At 42.6% G+C, this 27,706-nt stretch overlaps 2 protein-coding genes across 6 annotated transcripts; both read left to right on the top strand.

Annotated features, from left to right (window-relative positions):
• The first annotated feature begins 4,282 nt into the window (after window positions 1–4,282).
• On the top strand, window positions 4,283–16,476 carry LOC133116207 (interferon alpha/beta receptor 1a-like). The gene is made up of 7 exons (XM_061225533.1): window positions 4,283–4,545; window positions 10,442–10,571; window positions 10,952–11,136; window positions 11,760–11,914; window positions 13,041–13,200; window positions 13,559–13,689; window positions 13,964–16,476. The coding sequence occupies exons 1-7, from the start codon at window positions 4,494–4,496 to the stop codon at window positions 14,321–14,323; spliced, it is 1,173 nt and encodes a 390-aa protein (XP_061081517.1). The 5' UTR covers window positions 4,283–4,493; the 3' UTR covers window positions 14,324–16,476.
• A 4,541-nt stretch (window positions 16,477–21,017) lies between these two features.
• On the top strand, window positions 21,018–27,364 carry LOC133116161 (interferon alpha/beta receptor 1-like). 5 transcript variants are annotated; one of them, XM_061225431.1, is made up of 7 exons: window positions 21,018–21,378; window positions 22,205–22,328; window positions 23,010–23,185; window positions 24,035–24,195; window positions 24,365–24,515; window positions 25,428–25,585; window positions 26,081–27,364. In XM_061225431.1, the coding sequence occupies exons 1-7, from the start codon at window positions 21,324–21,326 to the stop codon at window positions 26,261–26,263; spliced, it is 1,008 nt and encodes a 335-aa protein (XP_061081415.1). In that variant the 5' UTR covers window positions 21,018–21,323; the 3' UTR covers window positions 26,264–27,364. The 5 variants fall into 5 exon arrangements, with proteins under 5 accessions (XP_061081415.1, XP_061081416.1, XP_061081414.1 ...); XM_061225432.1 differs by lacking the exon at window positions 21,018–21,378 and adding an exon at window positions 21,428–21,874; XM_061225430.1 differs by lacking the exon at window positions 21,018–21,378 and adding an exon at window positions 21,954–22,139 and having other exon boundaries at window positions 25,431–25,585.
• The last annotated feature ends 342 nt before the right edge of the window (window positions 27,365–27,706 follow it).

Below are 27,706 nucleotides of genomic sequence, written 5' to 3'. Positions count from 1 at the left end.
GACGAGCATAAATTCATATGTATGTTTGTGCGTGTGTTAGAATATGCAACAAAATTGCATACTAGCTTACGATTGAGTATGTCAATATAGTATTATTATGTCCAAAACCATGGTAGCTTAAAATAGTAAAACTACCCAGGTGTAACTCAGTGAAATATCACAGTATACGAACACTTGATACAACCCAAGCAACCAGGTGGGCAGTGTTGAAACCAGGGGACAAGGGATTGACATTTCCCCAGAACCTTGCAGACTCCAGTGGTTACAGGAGGTATTGCAGCTTATTAAGCCTCTGGTGCCATTTACCCTTTTATTTTGGACAGTAATTTTATTTTATGTCTTCACAATGAACTATTTACTGTCTAAGGACCCATTTTTTCTCTGAATGAAGATTTTAATTCCATTCCTATTCATTCATTCCTGTTAAAGGCACAATAGGTACGATTTTTGTGTTTACATAGAAGGGGGAGGGATAAACATTGTTGTGGTTTCACTGCCAAAAGTACTCTTGAGAAAGAAACATTAAAGAGGGAAATCAGGAAGCTTTGGGGAGAGGACTGAGTTTTAAAAATGTATTTAGGTTAGGGAGTCTACTCCGTTATTTGAAAGAAATGGGGCTGATCAAAATAATTGACTGTTAAATACATTTTATTTTTGTTTATTGTTGTTATTATTATTATCCATCCATCCATCCATCCATTATCTGAACCTGCTTATCCTGAACAGGGTCGCAGGGGGGCTGGAGCCTATCCCAGCATACATTGGGCGAAAGGCAGGAATACACCCTGGACAGGTCGCCAGTCCATCACAGGGCACACACACCATTCACTCACACAGTCATACCTATGGCCAATTTAGACTCTCCAATCAGCCTAAACTGCATGTCTTTGGACTGTGGGAGGAAACTGGAGTACCCGGAGGAAACCCACGCAAACACGGGGAGAACATGCAAACTCCACACAGAGAGGCCCCAGCCGACCGGGATTCGAACCCAGGACCTCCTTGCTGTGAGGAGGCAGTGCTACCCACTGCACCATCCGTGCCGCCCTATTATTATTATTATTATTATTATTATTATTATTATTATTATTATTATTATTATTATTATTATCCATCCATCCATTATCTGAACCCGCTTATCCTGATCAGGGTCGCAGGGGGGCTGGAGCCTATCCCAGCATACATTGGGCGAAAGGCAGGAATACACCCTGGACAGGTTGCCAGTCCATCTCAGGGCACACACACCATTCACTCACACACTCAGACCTATGGGCAATTTAGACTCTCCAATCAGCCTAACATGCATGTCTTTGGACTGTGGGAGGAAACCGGAGTACCCGGAGGAAACCCACGCAGACACGGGGAGAACATGCAAACTCCACACAGAGAGGCCCCAGCCGACCGGGATTCGAACCCAGGACCTCCTTGCTGTGAGGAGGCAGTGCTACCCACTGCACCATCCGTGCCGCCCTATTATTATTATTATTATTATTATTATTATTATTATTATTATTATTATTATTATTATTATTTTATTTTATTTTTTTTTATTATTTTTTTTTTGTGGTCCACACAACAAAACAGTAGGTGGCGGTAGCAGCGGACGGACTCGTTCGATGCGGCGTCTATACATATTATGTCAGCTCCCTGAAGCTACCAACAATTACACTTCCTGTACAGAAGTTCTGGTTTCAACTTCCTGCCGTCAAAATAAAAGCTGCTGAGTAACGTTAAATAATGAGAACATAGTTGCGGCGTTTTCTGCGCTTCCTCACATAATTACCATTGTTTAAATTCATTGCTGATACAACTAATAAAAGTCAGCAAGCAACTAGCTTGCTATTTGACTAGTTACTATAATGTAGGCCAAGCATAAATTGCTTGACACTGTCGGTTCATGAACACCTCATTTGTATACCTGCTTACTGTTTGAAAGAAAATGTTACCAAATATGACATACATTAAATCTATGTATAATATCTATACGATTATACATTTTTGTAATCTAAAATCATGTTCCCAGCAATTGTTGCTGTATTTACTGTGTGGTAAGGGCATGCAATGGCATTGACTGTCAATTCACGAGCAGCTCATTTGCACAGCTGATAACTAAAAAACTATAAATTGTTACCAAATGAAAAGGGGTATACATTTACTCTATAGACCATATCTTTAATATTCTACAGTATTTTCTGTGAAATCATGTTCCCAGCAATTGTTGCTGTGTTTCCAGTGTGGGGTGGCCAAGCATTGCTATGGACTGTCAGTTGTCACTCAGCTCATTTGCATAGCTGATAACACAAAAACTATGTATTGTTGCCCAATGAAAGTGGAAATACATTTACTTGTTGGACCTATATCTTTAAGATTGTATCGTATTTTCTGTGAAATCATGTTCCCAGCAATGGTTTCTGTGTATCAGGTGCAGGGTGGGCATTCATTGCTATAGACTGTCAATTCACGAGCAGCTCATTATAGACATATATACCCAGGGATGAACCCAAACCATGCAATTTTACAATGAAATTAAAGTCAAATCAACTTTATTTGTGTTGCACATTTCACACTATATTTGTCAGTACATGCTTTAGAGCAGTGCTTCTCAACCAGGAACTGATTGAATTAATGAAGGGCATTTTTGGTGGTATGATTGGTTAAGTTAATTGTTTCAGTTTCTGGTTAGGACAAAAACCTTCTGGAAAGACTAGAGTTGAGAAACACAGCTTTAGAGCAAGCCCCAGCCTTTTCCCCTACTAAAGCATGCTAGGGCAACAGTGGCAAGGACAAACAAGGTGGAGAAGGAAGAAACCTTGAGAGGAACCAGATTGAAGTGGGGGGGGGGGAGGGGGGGCATCCTCCGCTGGCCGGCTTAGGGGTGACAATGATGGTCAGATCACCTGTTATGCCATAGTACTGTAAAGATAAATAGAGTGACAGACAGTCAAGAACTGATGAAGATGAGTTGTGATGTTTCAGTGAATCCATTTATATTGCTTTAAAAAATATTTTTCCCCTCTAATATTCTGCAATCTTCCATTGTAATATGAATCATGGTCCAATGTAATGAATCTAAATTCACTGGAACAAGGACAAATTGAAATCTCCACCAATTTCTCTTTAAATTTGGTAAATTTGGCAAGACCTCAATTGTCTCACAGTACAAACTATACAGTTCCTTGCTAACAAATGTAGAGGGGACTGCAATAATTTTTTTTAGGGTACTGTTCTGTTAAAAATGACTGAATGTCTTTTAAGAATTGCTAGATCATGAGATTCTAAGTTAATGGGTAAATTTGTTTTTGAGCTTTTGAGATTTGGACATGCATCGAGCAGAACACAAGTGAGCAACTTCTACTTTACACTGCTCTACTCTTGAAGATATGCAGTCAAATACGCATATTATCAATTTTGACTTTAGAATAATTTTTTCATTAAATCAAAAGTGTACTCCGTTTTTTCAAAAAACCCAGTGTCGTTTCCAGGTATTGTCATTTTTAAATATAATCACGTGTGGGTAATAATGTAATCCAATTAGTACAGCTAACTGGCAACTGACAGTCGATAGCAACGTATGGCCACCCCACACTGGAAACACAGCAACAATTGCTGGGAACATGATTTCACTGAAAGGACTGTAGAATATTAAAGATATGGGTCTACAGAATAAATGTATACCCACTTTCATTTGGTAACAACTTACAGTTTTTGAGTTATGAGCTATGCAAATTAGCTGTTTAGCAATTGACAGTCTATAGCAATGTATGCCCATACCACACCTGACAGACAGCAACAAGTGCTGGGAACATGATTTCACAGAAATGACAGTAGAATATTAAAGATGTAGGTCTATAGAGTAAATGTATACCGCATTTCATTTGGTAACAATTCATAGTTTTTAAGTTATCAGTTATGCAAATGAGCTGGTTGGCAACTGTGTCTATAGAGTAAATGTATACCCCCTTTCATCTGGTAACAATTTATAGTTTTTGAGTTATGAGCTATGCAAATGAGCTGGTTGGCAATTGACAGTCCATGGCAATGCATGCCAGTACCACACCTGACAGACAGCGACAACTGGTGGCAAACATTTTTTTATAGAAATTAGTGCAAAATTTTACATTCTCTGCAAATACATCACAATTATATCCAGCTGTGTTAATTTTAAAAAGAAAATTGACAAAATGACAGTTCATAAATAATTTTATTCACCGAACTTTTATTTTGATAAAATGCGAATCGGAAGTCTCCAGTTTTTTTTTTTTTCAGTTGTGGCAATATTTTCCGACTTAACGGAGCTATATATGTTTTTGGATAAAACCGTTATCCATAGACATATTACATCACCGCTCATTACTGACTGAGCCACAATTCGTGAACAGCTCGGTGGTCTCAGAAGTTCGTAGCTAAGTAATGTGGTAGCCAACAAACTCAATTGAAAACTGACAGTAAATGTTTTAGGTGATTTGTAGCGGATCCGAGCGCATCTCCAAAATATGAACGCGGTATCCGTGGTATTCTTACTGGCCGTCATTTCTTTTTGTGAAGGTAGGCTGTTTGTTTAACTAACTTTTACATCATTAGTATTAGAGTTAAAGCGTATCACCTGCTGGCTTGCTACATTGATGTGCAATGGCATGTAACTAACTCGTTATCTTTTGTTAGCGAACGTTAATTCCAACATTATTTCGTCACCCGTTATTTGAGTAGCTAACTAACGGTAACCGTAATAATGACAATGGTTATTTAACATATTCTCACATTTTTCTTTGTTTTGTTTTCCCTTTTCTTTTTTTACGGGTGCGGTGAGACTGAATCGTGTGATCATTTTGTTATTTTATATTTCTTGCCGAAGCTGCATGTTAACTGGCTTGTTAACTAGCCATTCAATTTTATCTAAATTTGCGGACTGAATGTTCGGTGAAGGTAACTTTATTTCTGGAAATCAACATGAATATTATTATTAATATCTGATTTTAAAAAATCTAATAATCTAAAGGAGAAAGTACACATGCACGCACGCACGCACACAAACACACACACACACACAATAGTCCAAGATAGGAGGAAGACCAGGTAAAGGTACACAGCAGACCTTATACTTATAAAACATATAAACCTCATACTTATAACCTTCGGGTCCAGTGGACCCGAATAGCCTGTATGTAATGTAAATGTGTAGGGGGGTGCACAGTGTGTACTCAATGAAAATGAGTTCATTTACATGTTATTCACAGAAAATGAGCCAAGGGTTATGAGTCAAAGGTTGAAAAAAAAAAATTGTTGTATCATTTTTATTTGAGTAAACATTGAAAACGGGTCCCACAGACCCGAGCCTCTTTAGAGGGTTAAGTAGTGAATAACCGTGTTGTATCCTTCTAACGTAATTTACATAGCAACTGAACTTTCTGATCACGCGGAAATCACCGTAGCGGCAAAGAGAAATTAATGACGATTCAGAAAATGTATAACTTTTAAAGGTTTAAAACAATCCTATGGTGGGACTTGCCATTTATGGACGGTGCGACAGAAATTTTCGGTGCCGTTGAACGTAATCGAATGTTTTTATTTATATCGTTCGAATGACCAAGTGCCGTTAAAAAGCAAATTGTATGGCTTTGCGCTATTCGCGTATGCTAGCTACATCATGCTAACATCGTACAGGGACCAGTAAAGGCTTAGAACACGCTATCACTTAGTTATTGTAAGTTTGATCACCTCTACTGTGAAGTAAAAAAGTGGACAAATTACGTTTTCTGTGAGAAATGACGTATCGGCGAACTCACACACATTCTACATTCTAAAGCTCCACTTTGCCCTCCCTAGTGAAGGTTCGGCCCCTGTCTATGTTGCTTTTAGTACCGCAATTGGTATCCAATAACGTTAACAAGCTGTTAATTTTTATTATTATGTGCTCTTGGTGTTCAGAAGGATTATTTACCCTCTGAAGCCAATTTTCGTAAGACATAGCTATGCATGTCACGAAGAATAAAACTCCAATATGTGTATTGTGCTTAGAGGTAACATAAAAGAAAAGAAAAAAGATAGACAATAGGCTCCTAATTGGGTTGCTGAACACATTTTTTCCCCTTAAATTTCCTTGCAGGTTTGGCTTGTTATCGTTTGCTTTTTTTAAATTCTGTAACATCTTCCAGGTGGTTAGTTTCAGTGGCCAGGCGTCCACAGTTTCACCAGTTAGGATCTTATTGATTTATCACACTCTTTAATTTCATCAGTTAAAAAATAAGCTGCCTTTATATAATTTCTTGCAATATAACCAGAATAACCATGATATAAATGGGGGAATTTTACTCTTGACGGCCCTTACATAATTAAGAAAACTTAACAGTTTGTTAAAGTGCTTGGATTCCAATTGTGATTGGAACAAAAACCAGCATACAAAGGGGGGCCCGAGGACAAAATTTGGGAATAACTGGGCAAGCCTTAGTTAGTCTGAGACAAGCGCATTTTGGCAGTGGCACCAATTTGGAGGGTGGATAGTGGAACGTTTTCGGTCCGTGGTTCATTCATTCTTTCCTTATCTTTCCTAATTGCTTCAGAAAAACGGAGAAACAAGAAAGCAATGTACAAGTTTTCTTAACCCGCTTATCCTGAACAGGGTCGCAGGGGGGGCTGGAGCCTATCCCAGCATACATTGGGCGAAAGGCAGGAATACACCCTGGACAGGTCGCCAGTCCATCGCAGGGCACACACACCATTCACTCACACACACACACACTCATACCTACAGGCAATTTAGACTCTCCAATCAGCCTAACCTGCATGTCTTTGGACTGTGGGAGGAAACCGGAGTACCCGGAGGAAACCCACGCAAACACGGGGAGAACATGCAGACTCCACACAGAGAGGCCCCGGCCGATGGGGATTCCAACCCAGGCCTTCCTTGCTGTGAGGCGGCAGTGCTAACCACTGCACCATCCGTGGCGCCTAATTAAAAACTCAAAATTCACAATTCACCAAAACGCCTGTCTATTTTATGTTTAGGTGCAGTTGTTTGTCTATTTAAGCTTTGGCTATTCAATTAGCCCTGATGATACAGGTGTTAAACTCGGCATGCCTGGCTGTCACGTTTTCAATGAGAAATGGGCATCATGGTTTTTATACAGTACTGTGCAAAGGCTTTAGGCAGGTGTGAAAAAATGCTGTTAAATAAGAATGCTTCAAAAATAGAAATGTTAATAGTTTATTTTTTATAAATTAATGAAATGCATGAACAGAAGAAGTGCATGAACCAAAGAAAAATCTAAATCAAATCAATATTTGGTGTGACCACCCTTTGCCATCAATTCTTCTTGGTATACTTGCACACAGTATTTGGAAGGAACTCAGCAGGTAGGTTGTTCCAAACATCTTGGAGAAGTAGCCACAGTTCGTCTGTGGATTTAGGCAGTCTCAAATGCTTCTGTCTCTTCATGTAATCCCACACAGACTAGATGATGTTGAGATCAGGGCTCTGTGGGGGCTATACCATCACTTCCAGGACTCCTTGTTCTTCTTTACGCTGAAGATAGTTCTTAATGACATTGGCTGTATGTGGGTCCAATCAGATGCCTCCCTGATGGTATTACATGATGGATAAGTATCTGCCTGTAATTCTCAGCATTGAGGAGACCATTAATTCTGACCAAATCCCCTACTCCATTTGCAGAAATGCAGCCCCAAACTTCCAAGGAATCTCCACCATGCTTCACTGTTGCCTGCAGACACTCATTCTTGTACCGCTCTCCAGCCCTTCGGTGAACAAACTGCCTTCTCCTACGGCCAAATATTTAAAATTTTGACTCATCAGTCCAGAGAACCTGCCGCCATTTTTCTGCACCCCAGCTCCTGTGTTTTCGTGCATAGTTGAGTCACTTGGCCTTGTCACTTGGCCATGTCGGAAGCATGGCTTTTTGGCCGCAATTCTTCCTTGAAGACCAATTCTGACCACACTTTTCCGCACAGTAGATGGGTGTACCTGGGTCCCATGGTTTCTGCCAATTCTGAGCTGATGGCATTGCTGGACATCTTCTGCTGCACTAAGTTTCCTTGGCCGACCACTGCGTCTACGGTCCTCAACGTTGCCTGTTTCTTAGTGCTTCTTCAACAGCTTGGACAGCACATCTGGAAACCCCTGTCTGCCTTGAAATTTCTGTCTGGGGGAGACCTTGCTGATGCAATGAAATATTGGTTGTCTGTAGTTTCAGATTAAGATGGCTAGTTAGTATGATATAGGCTAGTACATTATTAGCAAATGAACGCATGATGCACAAACCGTTTTAGCCAAAAATATCAAATAATTCACTAATTAGGCTAGTAATATGCTTAATAATCAGTAAAGACAAATTCAACTTGGGGCTTGGAATTTGTGTCAGTAAGAAGATTGAACCCCTTGGGGTAATTTGTCCTCTGTATTTGAGCCATCCTAGTTGCCACAGAACAGTGCCCAGGGCAGCCTAACCTGCATTCCTTTGAGCGTGGGAGGAAACGGGAGTAACCCCATGAGAAGATAGGGTACAGTGCGTAGAAATAATTTTCACTGAGAAACGCTTGCAAAACATCAAAGCCCATGCAAATATTCAGTGAGATGGTGTATGCAAACGGCACTGACATAGATACTAGACTCGAGTCTCGGTGATTGATCTCTGATATGAGCCTGCCACTGCAGGCAAAACCAATATGGAGAGCAGTGTGTGCTTAATCCTGGCCCCTCAAACTGTATTTTGTGGTCACCGTCATGAAAGCCTATTTTTATTAATTTCCTGTTATTGTACTGCCCGTCCAAGATTAGTTGTACGGAAACAGTGGGGTTTCTGATGGAATTTTTTGAACAATGTTAAAATGTTCGTACTCTTTCAGTGCTGTGTAGTTGGATAAAATCATATCTATGTATGTTCATGTATCTATCTGTAATTTTCCGGTATTGGAGGATTTGGCAACATCTGTGGTGACTGGTGATCACAAATGTTTGTTTTCACAATCTAAATACCAGGGCTCCATTTAAAACAAAGTTATTAGCCTACTAGGAGCACACAGTCCATCATATTTTTCTTCGATAGTCCAGCGTTAGTGTATTTTGGAGAAAGAAGACTTGCTTGAGACAACTAAGAATGTTGTCTGGCATTGAGCAAAGCATCAAGCCCAATTTTAAAGACGCTTTTTGGATATTTATAATTCCTGTATGTGCATCATAAAATTTGAATGTCACCACTGACAGCACCAGTAGAAAACAGGAACAGAATGCAAACGCATTGAGTTGATATTGCTACAAAAATGCCTTCATGAGAAGATATCAAATACAGTCCCCTTAAAAAGTATTGGAACAGCAAGGTCAATTCCTTTGTTTTTGCAATACACTTAATACATTTGGGGTTGAGATAAAAAGGTCACAACAAAAATTCTGAATTTCAACTTTTATTTCCTGGTATTTACACATGTTTACACATCTACTTAGAACATAACACCTTTGGTATCAGACCACCCAATTTTTAGGTGAGCAAACATATTGGAACAAATGAGATCAAGATTAGCCGAGAACAGCCTCTTTCAGTTGTTGTTTATTTTGGGGGGGTTTTCCCTTCAATCTCCTCTTCAGGAGGTGAAATGCATTCTCAGTTGGGTTAAGGTCTGGTGATTGACTTGGCCAGTCTAAAACCTTCCACCTTTTCTCCCTAATTAATTGCTTTGTTGTGTTGGCAGTGTGTTTTGGGTCATTGTCTTGCTGCATGATGAAGTTCCTCCCAATTCGTTTGGACGCATTTCTCCGTACTTTGGCAGATAGAATGTTTTTGTAGACTTCTTCCTGCTGCTACCGTGGAGATTGTTTGTGATGTCACTGACTGATGTTTTGGGTTTTTTCTTCACGGCTCTCGCAATGTTTCTGTCATCATTGTTTTCCTTGGTCATTTGATGTCTGTTGCTCAGTACCTGTGGTTTCTTTCTTTTTCAGGACATTCCAAGTTGTTGTGCAAGCTATTTCCCCTCTTTTCTATGCTTCAAAATGGCTTGCTTTTCTCCGAAAGACAGCTCTCTGCTCTTCATGTTTATCTTTTCTATCACAAATGCAGTCTTCGCAGGCAAAAACGAAAAGTTGACATTCAGAACTATTTATTGTTTAACCAATCAATGTTCTAAGTTGTTTAACAAATCTAGATTAACGTACCTGGATATAAAAGCTGAAATTGGGATCCGCTATCTCATGTACAACTTGACCTCAACTCGGTTGTCAAAAGCAAAGAAAAGAAGGAAATTACTTTGCTATTCCAATACATTTGGAGGGGACTGTATGTTATTTTTTACATATGAAAAATTACTGATTGACAACAAAATACAGTATAATGAATTGTTATGCTTAATGTTTCTAATTTGGACGGTACCCAGCGTGCTCTATCAGTGTGATTAGCCATGCTTATGCATTCTCTAAAGATGCACTCATCCCTGGCAGGGTCGGCCATATTCCCCAGCCCCCACAACCTGGCTGTGCAGTCTCTGAACACTCAGTACATCCTGAAGTGGCAATGGGAACCGCAGACTCCACCCAGTCAGAGCGTCACCTTCACTGCCCAGTACCTGCAGTAAGCAACCTCCAGCCAATCAGTGTCGCTTTCATTACAAAGTACCTACAGTTAGGTATCAGGGCTTTTCCCAATGCATCTCTACAGCCCAACAGATCATTACCAACAAATCAGTAACACTCTGCAAACTCCTAGTCCCACCCATCCACCCACACATTTGTTGCCATTGCTAAATGAAAAGATCATCCACAAGGCAGTATACTATTAAACCTGAAGCAGATTTGTCAATTTTCTTATCTCTCTTTGCCCCATATCAGTCAAGACGTAATGGAAATGCTGAACATACTTATTTGACCTTCAATTTAGCCAGCTAGCTCATATAACTCAGACTGACAGTATTTCCCATTGACCATTGATTGCTGTTTTTCTCTCTGCTGCAGTAAATTCAAGATCAAGAGAAAGAAACAGGACTGGAAGTCGGTGTGCAATGCCACCTTAGACACGCAGTGCGATTTCTCCCTCGCCCAGCTGCACTACCAAGGGACCTATGTGTTTCGGGTGAAGGCTGACTGTGCAGGGGAGAGCTCAGAGTGGGCCCAGACAGAGTTCTGCCCTGACCAGGACGGTGAGAGGAGCAAGACTCAGGGGTTTCAGACAAACTCCTCCCACTTCCCCCTGTCACATTGAACTCTGAAAGCCTAGGCTCCTCCTCCTTTTATCTGTCACAGTGAACTCTGAAGTTTAGGCTGCTCCTCCTTTTGTGTGTCAGTGAACCCTGAAAGCTTAGGATCCTCCTTTTGTCTGTCACAGTGAACTCTGAAAGCTTTGGCTCCTCCTCCTTTTGTCTGTCACAGTGAACTCTGAAGTTTAGGCTGCTCCTCCTTTTGTGTGTCAGTGAACCCTGAAAGCTTAGGATCCTCCTTTTGTCTGTCACAGTGAACTCTGAAAGCTTTGGCTCCTCCTCCTTTTGTCTGTCACAGTGAACTCTGAAAGCCTAGGCTCCTCCTCCTTTTGTCTGTCACAGTGAACTCTGAAAGCCTAGGCTCCTCCCCCTTTTGTCTGTCACAATGGTATCGGAAAGCTTAGGCTCATCCCTCTTCTCGGCAGACAATGTTGCAATGCACAGTCGGCAACAACATTTCCTGTAATGCAATGTACCAGTTTATTCCACAGGTGCAGTTTCTAATAATTCAGGAGTTTTTTTGGTCCTGCTGCTGATCGCTGTCATTTACTGTCTCTTTACCCCAGCCAACCTGGGCCCCCCCTCCAAATTGCAGGTGTTCCGTGGCAACGGGTTGCTCAGGATTTTGATTTCTGACCCCTTAAACAGTAACAACAAGTCCATGAGAGAGATTCTGCTACCCAGCCTATATTTCTACATCCAGTACTGGAAGCATTCCGAGGTGAGTTCTGTCTTCAGAAGCCCAGTATAAACTCCCATGATTCCCCTGACCCAGCATGGCCACAGAAAATATTAGTTAGAAACGAGCTCTGCTGGTCCAAAAAATTTTGCCTGTGGCCTGAGGCAAGTTTTTGCCTGCATCGCCCGTCAACATTTAATCAGACTTCTGTGCTTCCTATGTTTGATCCGACATTGGGCAAAATTGGCACAGGAGGTAAGAGCAGTCCTCTGGCAGGCAGAGGGTTGCCAGATTGATCCTGCCATGGGTGTGTCGAAGTATCCCTGAGCAAGACACCTAACTCCCGAATGCTCCTGATGAGCTGGTTGGTGCCTCGCATGGCAGCCAATCACTGTTGGTATGTGAGTGTGTGTGTGTGAATGGGTGAAGGCGCTATATAAATGCAGACAATTTAGCATCCAGTTTTGTGAATATTTGGTCCGCCCGGCTTCATACTATAGCTAAAACGTATAGACTAAGTATGTAGCTTGCTCTACCAAAATCACTCACGATTGACACCAAATGTGACTGATTAACACCAAAACATGAGTATTTTTTACAGCACTGGAGAGCTGGCTAACGAATGGTTTGTTTTCATGGCTAACATTTTATAAGGGCGGCCTGTAGCGTAGTGGTTAAGGTAAATGACTGGGACAGGCAAGGTTGGGGGTTCGAATCCCAGTGTAGCCACAATAAGATCCGCACAGCTGTTGGGCCCTTGAGCAAGGCCCTTAACCCTGCATTGCTCCAGGGGAGGATTGTCTCCTGCTTAGTCTAATCAACTGTATGTCGCTCTGGATAAGAGCGTCTGCCAAATGCCAATAATGTAATGTAATGTAATGTATAAGCTAGCAATTGAGCTGGAGAGATCTAGAGATAAGCTAGCTAGCGACCAAGCTATATTGCTAGCTCGCGAGATAGCAGTAAGAAATAATAATCATCAGTGTCATGACATAAATACAATATAGAGGATAGGCTATGTGGCAAAAATGTTATACTGTTATTTCTATATTTAAAACTGTAGCTTGAGCAATCCGTCAAACCAAGTTGCTCAAAGTGAGAACAAGGGGTTAGCCTCTGAAGCTTAGAGGCTATATGATGATGGTGTGTCTTTCTGTGTTTCCGGCAGAATTTGGTGGAAGGTAGCCAATTTTTAACAACCAGCAACAATGATGTGACGCTGGTGGACCTGCAGAGCTGGACCACGTACTGTGTGAGAGTGCGCTGTCATTTTGACTTCTACAACAAGACCAGCCATTTCAGCCCTGTTGTTTGCGTGAAAATCGAAGGTAGAGACTGCATATTCACTCCTGTATGTGTACACACCAATGGACTCAAGCACTTTCATGTACATACTCATTCCCCTGTACATACACACAGGTGTACAAAACTCTCCCGTATATGCACATGTGCGTTTGTTCATACACACATGCCTGTACAGGCACACAACACCTGCACACACGCCTACCTGCACACCCGCAAATATGCAAATGCAAACAACCTTGCATTATGTGTGCACAATCGGACATCCTTAAAGCCCACACGGTCGTGCGTGTGTGTTTTTGTGTGTTTCTGTGTGTGTTTTTGTGTGTTTCTGTGTGTGTTTGTGTGCGTGCGTGCACCTGTGCATGTGTGTCTCTTCCTCAGGACAGATACCCATCTGGCTGGTGATCCTGGCTTCATGCCTTGTGTTGGCAGCCCTGACGTTCGGCCTCTACAGATGCATTCCACTGTTCAAATCCACCTTCTTCCCCTCCACCCAGCTCCCAGCCAGCATGGTGCGTATTTCCTGTGGGGCGAGAGATCGCAGAGGAGTGGTGATCCGTGCTCTTCTTTTCCTGTGGGGCTCCATACATGGTTTTCTGGAATTTTCTGTGCTTTTGGTCAATGAGCCCTGATAACGAGTCTCTTTTATAAAGCTGGAACACAACAACCACTTGAAGTGAAAATGCATTTGTTCATTTCCAGTGGTCTCTCTGCCCCTTTCTTTTGCCCCCTTATCCCGCTCTTAATTTTTATCCCTTCTCTTTCCCTCCCTCATTTCTCTCACAGTACTTGTGTACTGCAGAACCCGGGCTGGACTTGTCGCACCTCCTGGCCATTGAGGCTCAGGTGGATGTGTTCTGCGAGAAGCTGGAAGTGCACCCCAAGGTGGTCCCCCCCGAAATGCCGCCCCTGCCCCACTCCCCTGGGCACAGCCACGAGGGCAGCTGTGACTCGGGAATGTACTCTAACGGGGAGGGGTCGGGAGAGCAGGGCGGGGCGCCTGATTGGACAGGCGGGTCGGACCTGCTGGGTGTCATTTCGGAGTCGATGGGCGTGGCTTCGGGCCAGACGGGCGTGGCCACCAAGCAGGGGAACCCAGCGGAGAGCGGGGTGGATTCCGGGATCGGGAGGATGGTGGCTGTTTGAACGGAACCACATGAGAGTGCTCTGGAAGTGCACGTTTTCAAAACTAACAAGAGGCATTGGGGAACACTTGAAAGTACTTTAAAACTCACTGATATCGAGTGGAGAAAAGTATTAAACAATGAGCCAATAACTTGTTCAATAATGTAAAGAACAGAAACAAACCAATGCAAATGGGGTGACATGGCTCAGGCAGTAAGAGCAGTCGTCTGGCAGTCGGAGGGTTGCCGGTTTGATCCCCCGCCCAGGCTGTGTCGAAGTGTCCCTGAGCAAGACACCTAACCCCCAAATGCTCCTGACGAGCTGGTCGGGGCCTTGCATGGCAGCCAATCGCCGTCGGTGTGTGAGTGTGTGTATGAATGGGTGAATGGAGAAGCATCAATTGTACAGCGCTTTGGATAAAGGCGCTATATAAATGCCTGCCATTTACCAAATTAGCAACCACACATTATTTTAGCTGCTTGTAGTGAGGAGGAAGTCACAAGTGTCACAAGTGAATGACAACTACCACTCATCCTTGTATTAATACACCAGTGTTAAACCCCTCTACCTCACCCTGCACCCTGCTGTGTGCTGGTGCACCGCACTGCCAGCAGCTGAAGAAGTCTTTAATTCCCAGGACCTGCATGGATGAATATTAGTGGCCATGGAGTTCGAGAGAGACCTTTAAAATAAAGGCATAAGTGCCTTTATGCAAAACTGCATGGGTTTCCATGGCAATGAGTAGGTCAAAGAGGTCCTAGCTCAGGACCGGTTCTGAGTGTTGATTCAGTGGCTCTCCAGAACCCGGTTTGGGGATCGCTGGCTCATGCTAATCCAGCGGGTCCCCGGTCCAGACCTCGCAGGAAGAGTTGTTCTGACCCATGAAAGCTGGAGTCGCATTTGCTGCGATTTCATTCTCACAGAATCACCAGACCCTCACAATCCTGCCTCTCTGTTTCTCTCCGTCAATGTGGAAACACCTGCCGCAGTGCTTCAGGAGTTCACCCTGTGATGGAAGGAACGCTTGAGTCTTAAGAAGCAAGTTAAAAATAAGAGATTCACTTCTTTATTTTAACCCTCCCACTTCCCCTTTTTAAATCATCCCACGGTGGATGTCTGAGATCAGGGTGCTGAAACATTTGACTTGGGAGTGTCAGCTGTCAGGGGTGTCAAACTGAATTCCCAGGGGGCCGCAGTGTCTGCAGGTTTTTGTGGTTTCCTTTAAGTCAGCTGTCAATTAAGGTCTCAAGAAGAAGGTGTGTGGATTCTTTAGCCAATCAACGACTTAGGGCGGCCTGTAGCGTAGTGGTTAAGGTAAATGACTGGGACATGCACGGTCGGTGGTTCTAATCCCGGTGTAGCCACAATAAGATCCACACAGCCGTTGGGCCCTTGAGCAAGGCCCTTAACCCTGCTCCAGGGGAGGATTGTCTCTGGATAAGAGCGTCTGCCAAATGCCAATAATGTAATGTAATGTAAATGAACCACAGGTTCTGAGAACAACCCGAAAACCCAAAACTGGCCCTCCAGGACTGAAGTTAAACCTGCAGACACTGTGGCCCTTCCAGGGCTGGAGTTAAACCTGCAGACACTGCGGCACCCCAGGACTGGAGTTAAACATACAGGCACTGCGGCCCACTCCTGTGCCATAAGTAAACCAGAAATTATTTGATAACTATAATACTGCAGCATTCAGTTCCCTGTGGTGTTTGCATTCTTAACCCCCTGAAATGGCCAAAGACTGCTTGCAAGGACTAACCTGAGGGAACTTATTATGCAGCCAGAATCTTTCTTTCAATTGTCCGACCAATTTGTGCGTTTTGTCACTGGCATTTTGTGTTGAGTGGGGAGTGGCCTGGCCTGACTCAGGGATATGCTGCCCTGTATGTATTAATAATTATAATTTGAGGGCTAAAGAACCCTTTTATGTTTACTGTCTACATTCACCTATTCTCTATGGTTACACATTCTTTTTGAATGCCAGTATCCAGTAGATGCTTTTGTCCTGAGACACACACCAGTCAGTCATGCTTGCTTTTCCATATTCCTTACAGTGTCTGTCATACTTCATATTGACATTCTACTGTACATTTATGCTGAATATATATGAATATTGTGATTTGTACCGTTACGCTCTTATGTATCCATGAATAAACCGGACTTTTTGTACTGTGTACTGTGCTTTCATACCTGAGCTGAGCATACAAACAGAACACAGCTATGGAGTCCCTTTCACTTCTTAGCTGGTTATAATGATGGAAGTCAACGGCAATGAACCTTCATGCCTGTGCGAGTGAGTGGTCAAACAAGTGAGCACACCCACGGCAGAGAGGAAGTGGAACTGGACGCTGCCTCCCCTTTTAACTTCAACAATGTTCCATTGTTAATGCCCAGTTTTTTTTTCCCAGCATGTTTGTTTTGATTATTTTTGTTTTTCCGCTTCTATGAACCAGAACAGAAAACCAAATGGGGAAAAATTCTACGAAGAGCTGTGTTAACAATACATTTCAAAAGATTATTTCATTTAATGAAAAAAACTCCCAGATCACCCCTGTGAAAAAGTAATTTCCCCCTTAACTGTAACTGGATGCACCACCTCTAGCAGCTATGACTACAACAAAGTGTTTCCTGTAATTTGATATCAGTCTTTAAAATCACCGTGGAGGAGTTTGCATATGCTATTTGCAGAACTGAGTTATTTCTGTTTTTTGCTTATTTTGTGATTTTTCTTTTTTTTTTTTGGTTGAAATGCTTGTTTCTGGTTCTGTCTTGCCATCTCTATTAACTTCAAGTCAATCTCCAAAACTTCCTTTCAGCCATTCAGATTATGCCATGTAGACTCGCTTGTGTGTTTCAGATCGTTGTCTTGCTGCATAACCAAATTAATCTGCTCACGCACAGTTGACTGGACATTCTTCAGAATTTTCTGGTACAGGGTGAGATTCATGCCTCTTTCATGAGGTCATCCAGGTCCCGAGGCAGCAAAGCATCTCCACTCCTTCAACTTCCACCACCATGTTTGACTGCTGGTGTTCTGTTCTTACTGTGAAAGGTTGTATTTGCCAGACGGCAGACAGAAGGGGACCCAGAAGTTTCCTTTTGACAAAACGTATAAGCATATCCCAAAAGGCTTTGGGATCATCCAGGCTCTTTTTTTTTTTTTTGCTAATGCGTGACAAGCATTTGTTTCTCTTGGTTCGGGGCTGGTTTCTGCCTTGCTACCCTCCAGTGAATCCCATTTTGCCCATGCTCTTTCTTACTGTGAACACTGACCTTCACTGTGGCTAGAGAGGCGTGCTGCTCTTTAGATGTTCTGATATTTACATTACATTACATTACATTATTGCCATTTGGCAGATGCTCTTATCCAGAGCGACGTACAGTTGATTAGACTAAGGAGGAGCTCCCCTGGAGCAATGCAGGGTTCAGGGCCTTGCTCAAGGGCCCAACGGCTGTGCGAATCTTATTGCAGCTACACCGGGATTAGAACCACCGACCTTAGACCCACCGACCTTGCGTGTCCCAATCATTTGTCTTAACCACTACGCTACAGGCCACCGGGATCTTGTGGAACTTCCTGTATGAGTTCATGCTTGGATCTGTTCCAAGCGTTTTCCATTTGCCAATAATGGCTCACACTATAGCTTGATGGAGTCTGAGAGCCTTGGAACTGCCTTTGATTGTGCCATAGTATTTGTAGATGACTTCAGATGATGATTTTGTCTTCTGATCTAACACCATTCTGTTTGACAAATGTGCAGTAAGAGAGGAAAACAACAAGGGGACAAATACTTTTTTGTGATTGAACAATGCAGTTCAAATAAGGGAAGAAACGATGTCCACTATGTGCTACATAGCGATGCACAGGAATTCGTTTGCACATGTTGCATGTTGCGAAATGCCTTAAGATTTCACTAATCTAGTCACGACTTCAGAATCTAAATTTGCTGACCTGATTCAAACTTCCCATTTTTTTCAACAGATCCTTGAGACTATAGTTCAACAGCTTATTTTCAGCAGGCTACTAATGTGCATGAAATGTTTTAGTTAGTGAGTACCTCATCTTGGTAATGAATGATTTGCCTCTCCTTGGATCACAATGTTCGTTCAACTTGTATTGTTCACTTTGATGCAATAGACCGCTATATTCTCCTTCACAGGTTAGAAAATGTAGCACTCATTGCAATCGCTTATTTTTCACCATCTCTAAGGACATTACAACCCCTTCAATGTTACTTTTAGAAGCTAGGAGTAGAAGTTAGGAACTCACAAATTTATTTTGACCAAGAAAACATCAGCATATTGTTTCTGAAAATCTTTTCCTAGCCTCTCCCATTGGGTGGAGCCAGGAGCAAGAAAAGGAAAAAGAAAAATAAGGGATTCGAATAAGCCCTTAGTCTCACTGGGCTCCTGTGGTTTAAACCTTTCTGATGGATTTCAGTGCTCAAGGGTAAGCCTTGGAGTACAAGGGCCTGTACTGGGTCCCTTGCTTTTTCCCTTGTATGCTACTCTTTGTGGATTTTCACTGCCACTACTATGCAGGTGACCTATTACTATATTTCAGTTAAATCCAGCAAAGAGGTCCAGCTTTCCAAACTAGAAATAGGTCTTAAATGTATAAATACTTTGTTGAATTCAAATTTACTTTGAATTCAGATAGTCATCTGGTTGGTAGGGCCCATGTCCATGATAGATTCTGATGGTTTTTCTTTAAAATTAGATGTTCTTACTGTCCTAGCCAGTGCAGTTGTTAAAAACCAATCACGCCATTCAGCCCGACATATGTAATATCACAAAACTGTCTTTTTTTTTCGCCTTACAATATCCTCAATTGAGAGATTTTCCTATCTGCGAAAAAAATGGCTCATGTTTGTATAACCTCTCAGCTGGATATAGTATACATTAAAGCAATCTTAGTTTCTAACTGGTATGGCATGAAGCTTTATTATTATTATTATTTATTTTTTTATGATGTCAGGGGATACGAGAAAATGCCAGCAGGCTCTTCAGTACCGGATGTCAATGTGAAATCTGTTACACTTTTCATTCACTACTTGAACACATTTCCTGAAAAATAAAATAATGGCAGCTAGTTTATCTGAAAGAGCCAAATTGGACAACACTGCCCCCGCATGGACCTGCTGGAGCACGGCTAGGTGACGGCGCAGAGAGGTCTGAGTGCCGCACTGCTGGCCAAGCCCTTCCCCGACGAGCTGGCCTCACGGGGCCTAAAGATGAGCCGCTCTGTCTGTAATAGTAATGTGCCGCATTCATACAGCACTATTTATCTCATGCTCTCAGTGAAACTCATCTCAACCACTACCAACATGTAGCCCTGTGATGCCTGGCAGCCATTTTACACCAGAATAGACCACACTGCTGAGGTGGAGCACTTGGCTGGATTTAACCAGTTACAGATTCACTTGTCAGGCAAGCAATTTTGCCAGGAAACCGAAGAGTTCTACAAGGTCTTTAAATGTATTCCTTATTGTGAACAGTAACTGGATATCATTTGTTGTAACATTGACTTTCAATAACTGTAAATGCAAGTCTTACACTTTATCTTCACAATCTCAATTTGGCAAGTTAGTTTTAGTGATCCTATCATAGTTTCCTAAACTATGCTTCCTGAAAACTATACATTTGCTTTTGTTTATCAAAGTTTATTCCAAATGTTGATTGAAACCCAGCCATAGTTCTTGTTACTATCTACCAAATCTCACTTTCCTGTTGCACCTTCATCCTGCAGTGCAAACACTCCTATCTAGAAGCATAAATGGCTGACAAAATATTCACCCTGGAAAAGCATCATTCTGTGTTAATACAGTATGCAGTCTTGTAAATAAATAATCAATGGGCAAAATGAAATTTACTATATAAAATGTTCTACTACATCGTCTATCCCAAATCCTATTCAAATTAATGTGTTTTGCATTGCCAGGTCAGTCACATGCACTCTCAATGTAACAGAGCTGCATAGCTGAGTCAAAGATGTAAGTTCTCATATATAAAAAAAAAGATGTATGGTTCAACACGAAATGCTGCAATATGTTAATTGGTCAGACACAAGGATGTGCATAGCTTTAAAGACACCAGGCAAATGTTTCCTGTGTCAATTGTTCTGTCTGTACTAGCTGTGAATACTTCATTGTCTGTGTACCTGATCCTAAAACATAGACCACAGCAGTAGTTTCTCAGTAGACAGACAAAATATGTGGTTGTGCATGCGTGCGTGCATGCCTGAGTGTATACTAAATTATCATTTCATAGTTTGGATGAAGAAACTGACCACACAACAGTCACAATTGAAATGTCAATAGATTTTTGACAATAATTTGAGAAAGAGAATGTTCTATTGCTCAGAACATTTTGAATACAAATAACACCTATGCAAGAGTTCAAGTCAGTCAGTCAGTCAAAGATGAGATTTTATTCATGTTTTCTTTTTCTAAATGCATATACACACAGTCGGACATTCAGTTAGTTCAGTCTTGGGCTCCTAAAAGAATGACCTCCACTGTACATCTTTAAATCATTTTAAAACAGTGCATCATTTATGCCGCATTTCTCTTATATCAGCATAACTTGGCTCGTTTCAATTTGCAATATGGGAGTGAGTAATCTTGATGTTATTCAGCTTTTAGAGATAATTAGTCTATTTGAGTTTACCACATAGGTACAGGATGTGGGTGTATTTTGCCTTCACACTCTAAGATATAAGACCAGCAACCAGTCGTGCGAGCAGAGAACAATGCTGCGATGCACTTGGGCTGTTTTTACACTGATCACATTTGAGAGTATTTTGAGAGTGAGGAGTTAACCACCGTTTTTGAGTGTGTTTTGTTTTTCAGCGTTGTTTTCTATGGTTATGTAGGCGTAGGTTCGCCTAAATTACGCCCCCGGTTGCAGATTCTCCCGTTTCTGGGAATAGGCGGAAAAGGAAGGGCAGAGTCTGGTACGCAACGATAGGGACATGGAGGATTTAGCTATCAACAAGGAAGAACAATAATGCGCAGAAAATATGTATTTTAAAGAAGCGATACGCATCTTGTTTGTTCTTCAAGTCATCTATAAAGGTAAAAACCAATCGCGTATTATTTACACGTAGGTTACATATGACAAATGCTAGCTAGGTTAAACGCGCGTCATGTCGTGTGGCGTAGCTAACTGGCTAAATAAAAATGCATTGGCATCCATAGCAAGCTAATGTCAAATCGCTATAACACTTAGTCGTGTATTTAGACTACCCTACGTTACATATAATTACGATAGTTTAGTACGTAAAATAATTTAAATCACCTTTAGTTGGCTCTACTCATTGAGGTACGGAGTTATGACTGCCTAATACGATGGCCTGCAACATCTAGAATTTGGTAGCTATGTATTTACTTGTATGCAGTTTATAAAATAGCTATTTGGAGTTTGTAGCTTGCAATTGTCTGGGGTTGAGATCGTCTCATTTCAACGTAGTTTCCTGCGAAGTTTCTCCCGTATTCAGTCGATTTTACCGAAGCGAGTTGTCAAGTTTAAACCAGAAGAGGTTCGAAGAAGCTATGTTTGTGAATGGAAAAGGTAACAGACTCACGGTGTTCCGAACAAAACATGAGGAACGCCCGCTTCCTCCAGAGGTTGACCTTGGTTCAATGGTAGTTTTTCTCCTGAGGAATGTCGTTTTGATTGGTTTATTATGGTTGGGTATTGGCAATCCTAGACACTAGAACACTTTGATTGATGTGGATTGGACCAGTAATTATAGGGGAAATTATAAATATATGCACAACCTCCCTGTGTTCGGAAGACCGTGTAAGATCACGACGTTACACACACACGGAACACGGTGAGTCTACGTTAAAAGTGTTACTATTTTCTATGTCCTCTGTTAATTCTTATCACTGTGCCCAGTGGAACCATCGGAACTGCCGCCACCGCAGAATGTCCGGATTGAGTCGAAGAATCTGCATAATGAGCTCCATTGGTCCGCGGTGAACGAGACGTTCCCTGTGGAATACGCAGTTCAGTTTTACTTGTAAGTACAACTTGTGCACTGACCACCAACTAGGACCACGCGTTTGTGGGGTTATATGTGTCTGTTTTTTTGCAGAATGGTTTTGCCTAATTGAAGACTTAATATGCAAGTGTGAATCAGGTTTAAAATCCAGATCGATGTTTTTGGGACCCTTCGCAGCGCTGTAAACGAAATGATAAACGGAGCCATTCTTCATATCTGGTTGCGGGGCTCTGTTGGGCTGCTAATTGGGATAATTGTGAAGTTCAAGGCTTTTCCAGTGGCGGCCTGTGGGCCTAATAGACATACTGATGGCCGTTTGTTCACTGAGATGAGTGTTATTCCCGTTTTAAAAAGGTGATGTCCAGGTCTGCACCTGCACAGTTTCAGCATGCCAATACATTAGCGGCAGACTGATAAATAATACCAGTACATATTTTAATAATAATTATAATTATATTTTTACCATGGACATGAATATTACCATGGGTATGAATATTTCCCATATGAAACATGACAGTTATGTTGTTATAAAAAATAACAAAGTTTCTGCACTTATTCTTTGTTTCAATCTTGACTTGGTCTATTTGAGTATTGACTGTTTTTTTTTTTTGGTTTTTTTATCTGTGCTGTGGGCCTATTGTTGTGTGTGTTTTATATGTTGTGTGTGTGTGTGTTTGTCTTTGATTTTATCATGTTCAGTCATGAAAACTTCGGCTGGCGTGATGTTCCGTCCTGTTCGCCGACCAGTGCCGTGTACTGTGACTTCAGCTCTGTGGGCAGTCCCTCTGTAAATTTAACTCTGAGGGTCCGAGCGCGGAGCGGGAACCAGACCTCCGCCTGGAGCAAGTCCGAACCGTTCCTCCCCCATGAACAGAGTAAGGATCCCTTTGCTTTTCTTCATGTCAGATTTGGATTCCTCCTTTGTTTTGACTTCTGGAGTTCCGGAGAGCATTCAGCAAGCCTTATTCAGTGTGTTCAGTCGACGGTTTAAGCAACCTGGTTTTTCGCTTTCCCTTTTCCTCTGTTTACCGAGCCTGTAAGCTGTGTGAATGCGTTTGAGAATTTTTTGCTTTTTCTTTCTGGATTTTATGTTTATTTTGTCTCTGCTTTGGTTGTCCTTTATTGTCACGGAAGCCATTTTGTAATGCTGGGGACATGAGTTGGCGAGCGTATGGTTTGGGACGGAAGTACCCAACCAGGTTGCTACCTTGACCCTCAGCCACTCTGTGATCATGAGATGGAAAGTGCAACAGACATGCAGCCTATTACAGACCTCAGTCACCTACATAATTGATTTGGATTAAAATACTTTTCTGTACTCTTGATCGTACCTGGTGCAACTGAGCCAGCTAAGTGGACTGGAAGGCAGGGTGTGCACTTTGAGAGCATTTCGTAGGCACCAATGCGCCAGACAAGCTCAGTAAAGCGTAGAAAAGTATTTGAATGTAAAACAGTGATGTGTTTGACCCTGATCTGAGCTGGTACGGCAGGGTTACATTAGAGGGTTGTGGGCGCAGGCTGGTCCCTTAGCCACAGTTTGGCGGTGGAGTGCACTTCGTTTATCAACCACTAATCTGCATTATCAACCACTAACCCCCCCCCCACGTCTACTTTTCATAAGTCTTCAACCCTTTTCCTGCTTCTGTGGCTGTCTTGTCTGCAGGCTGTTCAGTAATAAAACCCACAGAGCCACTACAGTTCTCTGTGTCTCCCCCCCCCCCCAGCTCGCTTGGGGCCCCCGGAGGTCACGCTGTTCCCAGGGGTCCACAGCAACTCCCTGCGGGTGCAGATGAGCATTGCCCATCCCAAACTCAAGGAAGAGTATGGGGTATCTCTGAAATACAGGGTCGTCTACTGGGAGCAGACCAGCGTTACTCATGAGGTGGTCGTCTTGCAGCCAAGCTGTTCTAAACTCTTCTGTGTGTGTTCTGCTCTGCATGTGCTGGAAACATAAAAATGTAAAAAAAGCAAACTGTCACTGCGTACTCGGAACCAAATAATCAGATCTTATCGTACAAATGGCTCAATTTTCCGGTGTCTGCTTTTTCTGGCAGTATCTCAAAACGTCGAACTCCAGCATAACACTGAAATCCCTGAAGCTTGGAAGAAACTACTGTGTGCAAGTGCAGTATACCGTGCCGTATGCCACGCGGTTGAGAGTGGGTGATCTGAGCACTCCCGTCTGTACCAGCGTTCCAGACGACAGTAAGAACTGCTCACACTTCCTCCAGCTGTCATGCCTAGTAAACGATTCTGCTCTGTTGGCTCTGCTGGACGTTATTCAAGTCAATGGAAGACCTCTGTAACAGAAGTAAAACGCAACACAAATGATTGTTTAAGCCAGGTGCATCAAAGACAAAACATCCTGTCGTGTTTCTGTTCAACAAAGCACCTTTAACTGGAAGTTGGCTTACTTCGTCTTTAAATTTTGAGCAAAAGTGCAGTTTAATGTCTTTATTATTTTTTTAAATTGTATTATTATTCTTTTTTGTAATGCATTTTTAAACTTCTTTAGTGTGGACAAAAGTGGACCATGTCCCAAACTGCTTACTTACATAGTCCACTTTATTTGTCAATCAAGTACACTGAATGAGAAAGTCATTAAGTGGGCGAAAAAAGTTTCTCTAAATGTAGCTTACTCCCCAGGTTTGAGCCCCTGAGTTCAAGTGAGGGTGTGCCAAAAACTGTGTACTGTCTAGTGAACATACTGCTGACTGTCTGACACATCCTCCATCCTGTTTCCCAACGGTACTGCGGAAGTGTCGCAACGTTCCTCTTCCTCTGTGGTCTATTGGACTGTAATTGGAACCAAAGATGCCCCCCCCCTCCCCCCCTTTGGGGGGACCTCCTAAAAAGTATGGTTTATTCCTGAAAAGTGTGCTCCTGGAACTATGCATGCAATGTAAAATTTCCGCCACCTGCCAGAGATTGCGCATTAAAAAAATAAATATTTGATGTACTGCGATAGCTATAATGCACAGCCCTACTCATCATGTACTAATATAAGTAGGCAGTATGTTTAGTAGACGGTACGTATTTTGAGGACACAGTAGTCTTTTTGGACACTGTCCTGGTTTTCTATACCCTTACTCTTCTTCCCTCTCTCCCTCCAACCAGAAGAGATTTCTAGAAGGACCGAAGCCATCGTGGCAGCGGTGTGCGTGGTCCTCTTTGGGGCGCTGATATGCGTGTGTCTCTTGGCCATTCTCAAAAACTACGACTTCCTGAAAAGGGCCCTGCAGCCGGCCATTGGCCCGCCTGACCATCTTCACGCGGTGAGTCGGCCCTCGCCAGAGGCTCTGCGCAGTAACCGCCACTGCATGCTCATCTTCCCGCTGCTTCTGCGTCGTCTGCTCCCGAAAGACCAGAGCCCCCCGTCAGGAACGGGCTGTCTGCTGCTGGATTACAATCCTACAAATATTCTTTTGCCGTACTCTGGTGCCGCACTTCGTCAGGCCTCCTTGGCGATTGCTCATAAGAATTGTGATGGTTCTCAATGCTCAATAGACAGGGTATCTGGCTCGCCTTTTGTGTCTCAGTCTCTTACCCTGCGTACAACCGCAGCTGTGTGTGACAGCGTCAGTCCCGCTCAGCAGATTTATAGTATTATCTACCGTAGTGTCTGACTGCCCTTTGCTGCTAGTGGTCTGTGCTATTGTCTATCACGCTTTTAACCTGATAAGTCTTTCCTCTACACCTGCTGTACAGTGCATAGACTCTGCCTCATGCGGTAGCTGTACAATGCAGTCTCATTCTGTGTCTTCTTGCAGTTCTTGAAGGAGGAATTTAATCAACTGCCCAATTCCAATGTTACCACTCCTGATCCGGAGGAATCGGTGACCTATGTCCATGAAGATGAGGAAAAGGACCTCCTCGGTTGTCTTTATCCTGTTCCCCCTTCCCACGCTGCCCCGGGAAACAGCCTGTCAGACCCGCGTCCCCGACAGCTCTGACCAGGCTAAGATGCAGCCAACTTGCAGTTGGACCGGGGTTCGATTCCCGGTCCTACCAAAAAGGCAAGTTTGCCTCTTGTGGAGCGGCCTAATTGGCTCACCGCTCCAGAGAGAGGGGCTTGGCAAGGCTACGGAGCCCACGCCCACGCACTGTCACATGGGCATGTAGAGGCGGGTACCCGTTCCATAAACCAACCATTCACTCGTGTGGATTTAGCGATGTCTCACAGCTTTCCGACACTCCCAGAAACCTTAGCATCCCCGTTATTGGCACTGGCGCGATTCATCCACAGGGTACCTGTGGGGCCTGGACCTGCTGCCAGCTGCACTCTGGAGTCTCTCTAACTACCAGTGTCTTTTACACTACGGCTAATGAGCTCTTATTGTTCTTATTCTTGTCTAATTCTTATTGGTAGTTTATGATATTTCTACCGGGTCATAATGTATTTTTCTTTTCTTTTTGTTGTCATACTGTATGTTGGAGACTATACAAGTATTCTAGCTGTATTCTTGCTGTCTTCTAGGCTCGAGTAGGAGAGTTTCCCTATAAAAATGTAGCTTTTAATTCTACCATAGCCTCTTGTAGCACAGTGCTGGAGAGGATTTCTCTTACCTCGGACATATTTCCTCCACTAAAGCTAATGCAGTTTTTTTTTTTTAAAACAGCAGAAAAGAAAGAGTTTGTGCGTTATGTCATGACTCTTAGAACTGTTTTGAGGGGGAAAAAACATCATACATATACACTAGACTTTTGTAAATATGTTCTGTCATCTAAGTTTTTTTTTTAATGAAGCATCACTAGAGAGTCTCTGTGGGAGTATGTCTTTCTTGTACTGTTCAGTTGTGCCTTGCATTACTATGTGTGCTCTGAGGCATTTCAACTTTGTTCAGACTTCAGGAGATTGCACAATAAACACTACACTTCATGGAAAGGTTGCCTAACTTCCTCATCTGCTGTCCTGGCACTATTTCACTTGAATTGTTCTTGTCAGTCCCACAGACTGTTAGGCAATTACATCTATGATAATGTCAAACACGAATGCGGTCAAACATTTTGTCACTGTTTCAAAGGAAATTGATATTAAACAAACTTGGCACACATTGCTGTTTTTTGTTTTTTTTGTTTTTTTCCTAAAGTTACTCATGCTGTTTACTCTGAGAACACTAATTTCTCAGCAGCTTGTATTTCTGTGGAAAACGGCGCTGGACTGACTGCAGGGTGAGGCTGAGTTCTGCCTTCTTGTTGGGCTGGGTAACTGGGTTGTCATAGTGGGGCCCTTGAGACTGCCCTATGGCGGGGAAATAAGCCACTCTGCGTAGCCTGAAGCTTGCTGTTTTCATGTGATAATCACCCTATTAATATGGCTATATGTGTTTGCATCTGCTTTGCTTGTCTTTTCCTATTGCGGGAGCCATTTTGGAATGCTTTGGCGCTTCACTCAA

Source organism: Conger conger, chromosome 17, assembly GCF_963514075.1.
Source record: "Conger conger chromosome 17, fConCon1.1, whole genome shotgun sequence".
In the NCBI taxonomy this organism is placed as follows: domain Eukaryota; kingdom Metazoa; phylum Chordata; class Actinopteri; order Anguilliformes; family Congridae; genus Conger; species Conger conger.
The sequence above is the reverse complement of the archived record's forward strand: the minus strand, read 5'-3'. Positions and strand labels throughout refer to the sequence as shown.